General features: G+C 36.2%; 2 protein-coding genes across 2 annotated transcripts; one reads left to right on the top strand and one right to left on the bottom strand.

Moving 5' to 3' along the window:
* The first annotated feature begins 8481 nt into the window (after nucleotides 1-8481).
* LOC132613158 (deoxypodophyllotoxin synthase-like) lies at nucleotides 8482-9349 on the top strand. The gene is made up of 2 exons (XM_060327210.1): nucleotides 8482-8731; nucleotides 9174-9349. Exons 1-2 carry the CDS (start codon nucleotides 8482-8484, stop codon nucleotides 9347-9349), a joined length of 426 nt encoding a protein of 141 aa, XP_060183193.1.
* Nucleotides 8845-11687, bottom strand: LOC132636683 (uncharacterized). Its single transcript, XM_060353664.1, has 2 exons — nucleotides 10712-11687; nucleotides 8845-9738 (listed from the first exon to the last, which is right to left on the bottom strand). Exons 1-2 carry the CDS (start codon nucleotides 11457-11459, stop codon nucleotides 9611-9613), a joined length of 876 nt encoding a protein of 291 aa, XP_060209647.1. The 5' UTR covers nucleotides 11460-11687; the 3' UTR covers nucleotides 8845-9610.
* Between the last annotated feature and the right edge of the window lie 263 nt (nucleotides 11688-11950).

Here is an 11950-nt window from a genome sequence, read left to right as displayed (position 1 = left end):
TGTTACATACTTCCTATGGCTTGTACCTTTCAAACCTCATGCGGCATCTCCGATACTCCAGTAATATAGTGAAATACGTGGCTTGCTCATGCTCTGAAAGTGCGAGGTGTAACACAATGTAAGTTAAATAAAACAAGGAATAAGGCACATGATCATGGATGAGACATCATAGGCTGTAGTATACAGATGTGAGGTGGACAAGAACAAGAAACCAAAGCACATAATCATGGAGGGACACACATAAGGGAGGTAAATACAGGTAATTACTAAAGCACATAATCATGAAGTGGACTAGAACAGGCTACATCTTGTAGATAAGAGGTAAACAAAGAAAGTACCAAACACATAACCATTAGATTGACTAGGACAGGTTGTATGTTGTAGGTCGGAGGCAAACAGAAGCAAGTTGAGGTATGTTTACATGGCAGGGACAGAGGCAGAACTAGAAACTTTCTGTGTTTGGGTTATCATATACAAGACATGGTATCATATAGAGGTAGTAGTGCAGTTTGGACAAGCAAACAGGACATGGACAAGACAAGGTATATCCCAGTTTCATACTTCTGTTGAGCTCTTCCCCTTGTGTCTAACTTAAACACATATGCACACTTGCTCTTTATTTGATCAAATCAACAATCATTCCTAATTGTATACTTAACTCTAACCTGGGTCTCTTTTGGTCTATGAATAGAATTTATGTGATCCCAATGTCCTTTACAATTTGCATACAAACCCCACAGGCTATAGAAGTGCCATGGTGCCTTTATATAAAGGAAAGGTATTACAAACGAAGCTAGGCTTGGTTTTCCCTTTATCCTTTCTCCAGGGCATCCTTTAAAAAAAAGGGCTCATCTTAGGTTATGTGGCCTTAGCTCACTTTCAGTCCCTTGTGATCATATGGAAACTGGTTTCTCAAACTATTCATAACCAAGAATTCAATCCAAAAAGTTTTCAAGTACATGTGTATATAAACAAACATAATCATTTAAGCTGAGGTCATAACCATTTCTTAACCTCCTCAAGGTGTCACTAAGTTATTCAGAGTCATAGCATGGGTCAGCTTACCATTAGCAAGTTACTCAGGTCCTTTTAACTTCACAGAATCACCAAAAATAGGTTTACACTCCCTACAGGTCATGCCATGTCATAGGTTCTATTCAACCCAACCCCAAAGGTACACACAACTAGATTAGCAAGCAATGGTAATTCAGCACATAGGCAGAGTATTCTCAGAGATGCAGAAAGCCAAACAGTCAAGTAGTATAAGTAAGTCATTAGAATTCAAATCAGAGGTACAAAAACAATTTAAGAAGGGACACAGCAAGCAGGTTTCCACTTTAAGCATTGCACTGATTCATTTCAGAGAAGAGCCTTGGAAGAGTTTTGTAACTTAAGGCATATATTTAGACTTAATGGCTTAGCTCACATTCCTTTTACAAATCCCAGCACATAACAATCATATCTACTAACTAAAACCTATGCCAATCCATACATACATGTACACTCAAGATCTTCAGGAAAATGTATTATAGAAGCATATGTAAGCAATCAGTCAAACAATCTTGGGTCAACCATAATTCCTAGTAATGGTTCCCCAAATATATAATCTAAGCAAATCTTCTGAGAAAAAGTTTGTAGCATAGTTAGGTCCTAAAAATCAAAGACTCAATCAGCATCACAAGAAAGCAAGTTCTAAGATACAAGGTCCAGGTGCACAAGTTAAAGAGAACTGGATGCAAATGATCATAAGTAAAAGCAGGTGACAAACATTAAGGTTATTACTTACTCCCTCAATGGCATTGACTTGGATCATCACTAGTACACTCCCTAATCTTACTTCCTTACCAAACACCTAAATCAAACAACAACATCACAGACAACCAATCACCTTAGATTAAGTCCCTTTTAGAAGACATAGTTAAACACATGGCTCAAGCTTTATAAATACTAGCTGGATATTATTTAGTTCTAGGTGCACCCCTTTCCCAGATATAGCTAAGCTTTCCTAATCCACTTGAGGTCCTTGTGTGTCCCAGAACCATGAGAAGAAGGTTCAAAAGAAAAGGAAGAAGCCTGAAGGTCCTGAAAGGGAAGCAGGATAGGCTGGGGTCATCACCTTCCCATTTCCTTTTCCTGAATCTCCTTTCAGTAAAAAGGGATCCTGGGTTCCATTGGTTAGTATCTCCAGTTCATGCCCAGGCTCACCTTTTACTCTCCTAAGACCCTTCCTTCTTCTGACCTCATCCCCGTACATCAGTGACAACCACTAAGAGCCTTGGGATGGTTTAAAATAGCTTATCACTATCACAAGTCTACCATAGTTAACTCATTAAGCCCTATTAAACCTTTAAGGTCTCATGGTCAAGTTACAAGCATGATCAAAGATTACCTAAGTCATTCAATCCCACAGATAAGGGTTAACATATTAAGAAGGCAAATAATCAGTTGATGATTCATGTTTGGCATCCCACAGAGTTTACTTAGATTCCAGATAGTCTTACTCATTGAACATATGAAATAAATCAATACTCAATCAGTCACACAGTGCTTGCATTAATCATTTAGTCAACTAGACAAGGATCAACTCTAGTGTGCATGTACATGATAGGTCACTCCAATTTCAAGTCAATAATCAAATAAGGGAAGGAAGTAGACCACAGAAAATGCTAACTCACAGCATCATGTCTTATGCATTCTATCCATAATCATTTCAAAGTAAAGCATTTTGAGATTTGAAAAAGCAAGAAGGGCAATCAACCTAAGGTCTCTTATGCATACTAGACAGACCCTAAACAACCAATGTAAGACTAGGGATGTAATGATACTAGAACCTTTTAATTCATTCTTCAACCTAACCAAGATACAAAGTAAAGATGACCCCAGACAGAACCAAACAACCTCAAAGTCTCAGATTTACTGTAATGACTGCACACCCACTTCAAGCTTTGACACAGAGCAAACAAGGTAACCAAAACTTCATGGAATAGGATTTGGACAAAGATTGCTCCAGTTTCACTAAACTCAATCATAGTTGGTTCTCCATATCCAATCACATATAAATGGCATAATACAGCTCATCCTTAATCATGACCATTAGAACAAACTAGTTTAAAGCACTTGAGTGAGCATATAGAGATATTTCTATTGAAAACTAAACAAGCAAGCGAACGACATTGCCCTAGACTCAACCTCCCATCATCATATTCAAACCATCTAATCAACCATACTTAAACAAGACAAAAATATGAAGACTAATTTACTTACATTGATAAACCCCCCAAAAAAAAAAACAAGATGAGATTCCTACAGGCCTAAACTCATCCAATAATTCTTAATTAATCATGATTGCATATTTACCACAAATGTCCATAAGCTAATATACTACTATCAGGACCCCAACTCAAACTAAGCATATATCATCAGGCTAATCACCACTCAAACAGACAAAGACAAAACATGAACATGAGTAAGCAGTACCATCACTAGCAGGAAATTCAGCAAACTAAACAGCCCATTACTAATAATTCACTAAACAAAGCAAGGAAATAACAATACCATAACCTAAACTAATCAGACTTACTCTTAATTGGAATTAAAACAAAAGAGAAAATGCAGAAAAAATAGAAATGATAACACGATTAAATCTTACCTTTTGTGTATGCAGCCGTGTGCAAGAATGGACTTGGAACCTTTTGTGATTCCAATTTCTCCAACTCAAACCACAAAACACCAACCAAAGACACAAAGCAAAATAAATTTTTAAGACTGTGAGACTTTAACTTCGAGTTTAAAGCCTAAAAGTATACTAGTAAACTTAAGTCTTGAATTTTTAGATTCAAATCTCAAGCCTTCCTTTTTTTTTTTTTTCTAAATATGGGGTACTATGTATAGAACACCCAAAAATGCTAAAAAGACTCTTTCATCGCTGTGGGACTTGTGAGTTTTTCTCACAAGTTCCACTTGAAATCAACTTTGAACAGATAGATCGAGAGGAGGTGGTAATCAACGGCTCATTTTGAGCCTAATACACCTCAGACCACTTGCAAGTTAAAGATAGCAAAGAAAATGGCAAGGATCGTACGTTTTAAGGATGTGTTTGGACGCATTTGTGAAGAAATCGTATGGATTACACTCCACTCTACGATGGGACGTGACGAGGGACAAAGAGAGGGGGGGGGGGGGGGCAGCGGTGGAGGCGGCGCTAGGGTTTTTCCCTAGCCGCCTCGCCTCTTTCCTCTTTTGCTTAGAGACCCCTAGGGTATGAGAAATGAGAAATGAAGGGAGGTTATGCGCATTGCCTCCCCTTTAAATGCTACGTGGGCCGGGTCTAGTCCGTTTGGACTGGGCTCGGTTGTATATATATAAAAAAAAAAGCTAAAGGGGCCCCTTTTCACATATATATACACACATAACGTATATATACACGTATACATAGTGTATATATATGTATGAAGGGGACAAATAGGCAGTGCAATAAATGGCCCAAGCTAAAAATATCAATTATTAACCATGTTATTTTAATCATGATCGAATTAGGACGTTGTTAATTTAAAACACGACTATTAAATCCATCTTTTGCAGATATGGCCTCAATCGGCTTTAAAACTAAATGATTGTTGTAATTATAACCTTTTATCTAGGTAATTGCAAAAATATCCTTGACTAATCTTAATCCGATTAATTATTTCAAATATAACCTTATTTATGTACTAATTAACCAATTAAAGCTAATTTGCGCTAATGACCTCAATTGATTTGCCAATGGATTTGGTCATCTCAATTAAAGCTGTTAGGAGGCTAAATTCAAAAATGACCCCAATCTTCTTAAACCATGAATTTGTTAATTTAAATGCGGTCATTTATGTAAAATAAATAAATAAATCAAAACCAATTTGCAGAATGACCCCTCTAATTAAACAAATTAATTACTAAAACAATTTATTAATTAAATAATTATGCAAACACACAGAATTAAAGGTTGAGGGGTAAAATGGTCAATTCCTTTAATTACTCAAATTTCTTGGATACAATAGGATAAATTATTTGCTAATTAGACTTTTCTCTGACTTAACAAATAAATAAATAATTATACAAAATTGTTTTGCTTTTGATTAATTCTAATAAGATATTCCATAAATGTCATGAAATATCAGTTAATTTCTAAATAATTTATATTGTCATGAAAATATTTTTATCATTTAAAAGAGTAAAACATTGACCTGAACAATTTTATAAAATCTATTTAGAATCTTTAAGGTGCACAACTTATTTTATTTAGTATCCAAGGACTCTGAGTAATTAAAATAAATAACGGGAGGTCAAAAATTAGGTGTCAACAAGTCATACTTGCTACAGGGGTGTTTCCGATCTCCCCATGTGCTGATGATGCTATCACCCTATCTCAACCTCCTCGCTATCATCCTGTCCATGACCGTCCTTTTCAAGATCTTGTGGATGAGGCTTCTTTGTATGGTGGAAAACACTCCTTGGCTCGGACTTTTTGAACTATATAGTATTGATGTTAGTTAGACTAACTATTAGATGTTTATTTAAGGTTTTTATGACCTGTATATTTGATGAATACCTTATATGACTTGTTTATGTTTTTTATGACTTGTTGATGGATTTTAATTGAGGATTAATGGAGTTTTGGGTTGGAATTTGATGTTGTTTGAGTTGAAGAATGTTATATAGTTGTTTAATATTGTCTGGGTGAATGATTGGCAGCACGTAGAGCTGGAATTAGCTATTATTTGTAATTGTTTTTAATTGACATGTGGTGCAACTGTAAAATAGGCACTACATGCTAGTTTTTGTGCAAAAAAATCGGCTAAAAACCAATCGATTTCAGTCATATTTTTCAATCTATTTTCCTAGAAAATTCATAAACTGACCGAGCTCGGTTGGCATTTAAAAAAAAATCCAGAAAACCAATCGAGCTCAGTCAATATTTTCAAAATAAAAAAAGAAAACCTAGAATGTGTATCTTCAAAAAAAAATAATTAAAAACCTTCTTTTCCGACGTACGATTTTCGATCGATATTTTTCGGAAAATCGATCGACTAAGGTTGATTTTTAGGGTCGGTTTCAGCCCTATTTTTAATATTGCTAGAAGTTTGTGAGTCCTTCTTGACCCGTCTCTCATCAACCCACCCACCCCCATCCCCAGATCAGGGGCGTTACACGAATAACTATCAACTATCTCCATAGTCAACCATCACTATCAACCACCCTCATTGCCAACTCTCGTTAACCCCCCTCCCCTGGTCAGGGCCGTTACACGAATAACTACCAACTATCTCCATAGTCAACCATAACTATCAACCACCCCCATTGCCAACAACCAACCTCCACTGTTACAACCACTACCGCGTACCATTTTCATAACAAATCACTTGTACTGTAAACACCTCTGGTCACCGCTGCCCAAACACCATCATTCTCCAATGCATAACTACCATTAGCTAGCCAAGCTAGTACTTCCAAATCTATATTGTCGACTACCACCGGCAAGTGAGCTTCATCATACAAACTATTTTTACTATGTAAACTGAAAAATTCATAACAATGTGTGGATATAATATTTAGTTTATTTACTTCATTTTTTATATTTTGAATTTTTAGATTTAGATAAATTATACGTATTCAAATGTTGAGAAAACAAGTCGTCTTCATAATTTAATGTTCATACTTTAAAATATCTGAACAATCACAATATGTATTAGGATTCAAATATTTTAATCTTAAGAAATAAACGGGATTCTTAATTTCCCTAGCTCATTCAATATGTATTGAAACAAAATTGTAACATGTTTTTCACAAGTAACCTCAACATAACTAACAGAAAATAATCGATTATAAAAAAATTTCAGGCAGCTGGTTATATCATTTAATTCCAATAAATATGTTATGCACGCAACAAATTTGTGAGGAAAAATGTTCAACTATGTAATTACATGAATGTAGCAGTTATACAAAGAAACCTGAAATGTCGTGTCAAACCCAACTACCTTTGAATTTGGTTATTTGGAAAAGATAAGGGTTAAAAACACACCTCAAGTATCAACTTTTTTTTTTTTTAGTTTCCTACGTGAACTATCAGGTGTGAGAGTTTCCTACCTAAACTATTACCAACTATTTTGCGAAACACACCTCAACTATCGGTTGCTCACTTTTCCTACCTGAACTATCACTAACTAGTTTGCAAAACAGACCTCATTATAAGTGAACAACTAATAGTTATGGTATGCTTTGCAAACTAGTTGGTGATAGTTCAGATAGGAAAAGTGAACAACTGAAACTTGAGGTGTGTTTTGTAAACTAGTTGTGTTGGAAACTCTCACGCTTTATAATTCAGGTAGGAAACTCAAAAAAATGTGATACTTGAGGTGTGTTATTGACCCTTAACTCTTTTTGGAATCCAACTTTTGAAATAATTATAGCATATTAGACAAATAATGATGAAATGGTCTCCTATATAACCAACTATAATTTGAATAGACGAAAATAATTGTATAAAGATTTGTTACGTTTTATTTTCGATTTTTTTAATTTAATTTTACCGATCGATGGTGAACATGGATCATAACAAAAGAACATTTGTAATACGCCGTGAAATCAATCTCCACAAATAATTCAACCATAAATCGAAAGAAAAATTATCTAATAGTTCTTAAAAAATGTCTCTCAAATTCATCATTGTCTAAATACATTTGATGAGAACAATTACTTGTTCAGTACTTTGACATAAGCAATAAACATGACACACATCTAAGAGGACTTTAGATAGACAAAAAGGATTATACAAAATCTATTTTCCTATATAATTCATATTTCATAATATTGATATTCATAATACTGCGGGTTTAATTTCTGCGGCTGCGCCATTTCGCAATGGCCATTGCTCCTTCGGTTAGGACTAGAGTTAGTTAGTGTTTTGTAGAAAAGTGTACAAGGGTGATATTAGTGTGTTACATGTCCATCCCCTTGTATAGAACTCTAACAAGTACAGACTAACCTCTAGAGCCTATCCATCAACATGGCACAATGCAGTAGCTGCTGGACTATACTGATGCTGATATTCAGACAAGACAATACTACTAAATCCCAGGCATCTTGAAGATTTCTTCACTATATTTTGATCCATTCCACCTGGGGATACTTATAGGTGGGAAATATGGTATAAAGTCAAGGACCTTGGAGCTTTAGTTGCTAGATTCTTGTCATGTAGTTGGTGTTCAATATTATTGGTGGTTTCAATTCTTATTTTCCACTTTCTGTTTTTGTTCTCATTTGTTTCAATCAACCAGTTTTGGTTGTTTTGTAAGACTTTTATATTTAATAAATTCTCACCAACCTGAGTGGTGGCCTTTGCTAAAAAAAATTTAAAAAATCCCCCTATAAAAAGGATCCAAGGAAACAAGAGATTCTTCACACAAAAAGTTTTGGGGTTTCTATAACTTGCTATACAATATATAAAATATGGTTCACCAAGCACCTCTAAAACTCCCTCCTTTGAACCTATCAAATGAGTACTTGAAACCTGATGAAGTCCGCGGTGCATTAGAAGAGTACGGTTGTTTCCTGGCGGTTTTTGACTCTGTTTCACCGGAGCTAAATAATGAAATATTTCATGCACTTGAAGAATTATTTGATCTTCCCAGAGAAACCAAAATTTGTAACACTTCTGAAAAGCCCTTTGAAACACAAGAAGGGGGGAGGGGGTTGAATTGTAATTCTTTTTAGATTAAGTTAGTCGACTGTCTGGATGGTTAGTCTACTTTCCTACAAAGACTCAAACACTGGTTAGCGGACAGATAATAGTAAACAGTAGAGAACCGAAAGTAATGAGACACAGAGATTTTATACAGGTTCGAATCACCGGTGTGGCGCCTAATCCAGTCCCCTTGGGTTATAAGGGTTTCCTTATAGCCTTGGTGGTAACATGATTATAGCAGTGGTTCGTTTTGAACCGTAGTTCCTGTTTTGGACAGTTTTCTAATTGTCCTCTAGTGACAGCCTCTACCTGTATAGCTATCTATTCTCTCTTTTCTTTTTCTAACACTCACAGACTTTTACAAGCTATAGTGCTTTTTACAAGATGAAGAATGAATAGATGTTTTTGCTCAAGTGAAATTGTAATCATCATTGGCTTGTGATGTTTCTCTTTATAGCTGGCTTCACGTCTGAAGATTTTGGCAATGAATCAATATTTCTTAGGATTGAATTTGATTTGCCTCGCTCTAAGGTAACCCAAGGGAATTTATCCTCAATCAGGGATTTGAGTGATTTCCTGATTGATCTTCGAATCTTCTTTACTGGTCTTCTTTCCTATGTGTCCATGATATGAATCTGCTCTGTTGGTCTTCTTTCCTTTGTAGCAATTATGTGATGTTCCTTGAAATCTTGCTGGTTTTCTTTCCTTTTTGTCCGAGATATGAATCTGCTTTGCTGGTCTTCTTTCCTTTGTGACAATGATGTAATTTTCCGTGAAATCTTGCTGGTCTTCTTTCCTTTATGACTGAGATAAATCTTCCTTTGTTAACCTTCAGATCTTGTATACTATTGTCCTACTGATTTTACTTCTTTCCATATATGTGTTCTTTATTGGCTAGATTAGATCTTGACCCACGTATACTTCTTCTCTTATTGATGTCTTGGAATATATTTTCCTTTTCTGTGATCTTGATTTGTATGGCTGAGTTAGTCCTTCACAGCTTTCATTTTGCTTTTTGGCTCCTGCATAATATAATGTCATCATTAAAACACTTACTTGCTTTTAACCTACAAGGCTAACAATCTCCCCCTTTTTGATGATGGCAACCAAAAAGAAGTGTGACATTTTACTTCCCTGTGTTTTGACTTGATGCTTCCCCTGAGTTTAGGCTATCATTCCATCGTGCTCCCCCTGAGTTTCTTTCCCCCCCTTTGACATCATCAACAGAAACAAAAAGAACATGCGCAAGAACAAGCACAATAGGCATACAAGCATAATAAATACCAAGCAAGCACAAATATGAAGATAATAACTAAGAGACCTAAGTTAGCACATATTTGTAGGGGAGAAAAATAGCCCCAAGTAGATAGTCATCCAAAACATACAGTCTAGCGAAAAAAAATAGTCTGAAACATCCAAATAAGCCATCAAGAGATTAAGAACCCCTTTTCCAATAGTACTTCAAGGTATTGATGATGTTTGAGGAGAAGGTGTTGTAGGAGGTTTCAACATTATGGGATAGGGTGGAATAAGAGTTCTGAATGGCAACAGTGAGATCAGTATTGGAAGTAGTTGTTTCCTTTCTCAGGGAGTGGACTCGAGCAGTCAGCTTGTTCACAACTTTGATACCCTTTTTTTGCAGACCTTGCATGCTTACCTGCAGCTTTCCCACATCAGTGCTAACCTCTTTTGAAGAGCTCAAGACCTTCTCAAGAGCCTCAAACACCTGCTGGAGGTGAGAATCCAAAGCAACAACACTTTGCTTCACCTCTGTAATCTCACGAAGCACCTCTGAAATATCTGTTCGAGGAGTTGCTAGCTCAGTAGGAGCCTCAACCTTTACCTTGGTAGCTTCCTACTTGACCCACTCACCATTCAATAAAACATACCACATACTTGCAAAGGCCCGATGAACATAGGAGGCAGTGACCACAAAAGGATGAAAATCTATAAGATCAACAAACAAGTCATTTAAAATGCGAGAGATGATCATACCATAAGGAAGGCTAGCGGAGGGAGAGGTGTCTAAGGCACTCTCAAGCATATACTCCTTGAAATAAGTGGCCCAGTTGACTTTGTGTTTCTTGAGTAGACAATAAACAACATACACATCCCTTGCAGTGATGGTACTAAAAGAGCCAACTCGAGGAAGCAGGATAGTTGCATCAATATGAGAAAGAACACGGTTAGTAAAGCATAAATTAGAGGGTCTAAGATCAGAGAAGTAAGAATCAGGTTCAGATATAAAGGCCCTAGCCTTTTCAAGAGTAACTTCAAAATATTCAAGCCAAACAGTCCTCATAAACTCAATTTTTCCAAAAAACTTGACTCCAAAGACCTTGTCAAATAGGAAATCGTTGACAACAATCCTAGTTCCCATAACCAGGGTTTCCAATTCTCCACTATCCTTAGAGACCCTAAGATTGGCATAGAACATTCTTACGGGTTCCTCAAAAACTTCTGGTTTAGAGAAGGCAAACACAAGGAGAAATTTTTGGGTTTTGAAAATAACACTTACATTGCGATGACATTCTTTGAGTTGATCAAGATTGATGAGAGTAGCAATACGCGGCTTTTTGAAGAGATTAAAATTTACTTTTTCAGCAGATCCCCAGAATAGTTTACATGTCCTCGGGTCCAAAATCGTCATCCTCCCCATTCTTGATTTTCTTTGAAGTATTTTCTTTGGATGGAGGAGGAGAACTTCTTTTCTTTTCAGCAAAGGTTCTGATGGTCTCATCATCGTAGTAGTCAGAGAGATTCACATGGTCATCAGGCCCTGTTAGGCTTTACAAACGACGGCTGGAGCGTCTACAACTAGAACTTTCTCCTTTGACACGAACCATTTTGAGGGAAGAGGAAGGGTTAGAATAAAGAGAGAAGGTTGAGGGTTTGAGGAGAATAATAACGGAGGAAGGGAAGTTATAGAGGAGAAGATGGAAGGGGAAAAGGTGTGTTGGGAGACGAAAGATGTGACCGAGGTGACGAAACGGTGTATTGGGAAGGGGTGTAATGATGATAGGAAGAGGCGGTGGGAAGTACAATTAATAAAATACAAACACGATAATTATGGCAAGTAAATAAAATAACTATGGTACAAACAAAGAGATTCCTTAATTATTTTGAAACGGAATAATTCCGAGAAAATTTCTAAGGAAACAAAATCTTTCTTCAAGCAAGGGTTTTGTAAAAATATCTGCAAGTTGATTTTTAGAATCCATAAATTCTAATGCA

Source organism: Lycium barbarum, chromosome 1 (genome assembly GCF_019175385.1).
Source record: "Lycium barbarum isolate Lr01 chromosome 1, ASM1917538v2, whole genome shotgun sequence".
Lineage (NCBI taxonomy): Eukaryota > Viridiplantae > Streptophyta > Magnoliopsida > Solanales > Solanaceae > Lycium > Lycium barbarum.
Note: the sequence above shows the minus strand (reverse complement) of the source record. Positions and strands in the feature narration are given on the sequence as shown.

Coding starts and splice junctions, on each gene's coding strand:
- LOC132636683 (XM_060353664.1), bottom strand. CDS start 11,459: ATGATGAGACCATCAGAACCTTTGCTGAAAAGAAAAGAAGTTCTCCTC. Junction 9,739..10,711: donor CTCCGCTAGCCTTCCTTATG/GTATGATCATCT, acceptor TATATTATGCAG/GAGCCAAAAAGCAAAATGAA.
- LOC132613158 (XM_060327210.1), top strand. CDS start 8,482: ATGGTTCACCAAGCACCTCTAAAACTCCCTCCTTTGAACCTATCAAAT. Junction 8,732..9,173: donor AGGGGGGAGGGGGTTGAATT/GTAATTCTTTTT, acceptor TTCTCTTTATAG/CTGGCTTCACGTCTGAAGAT.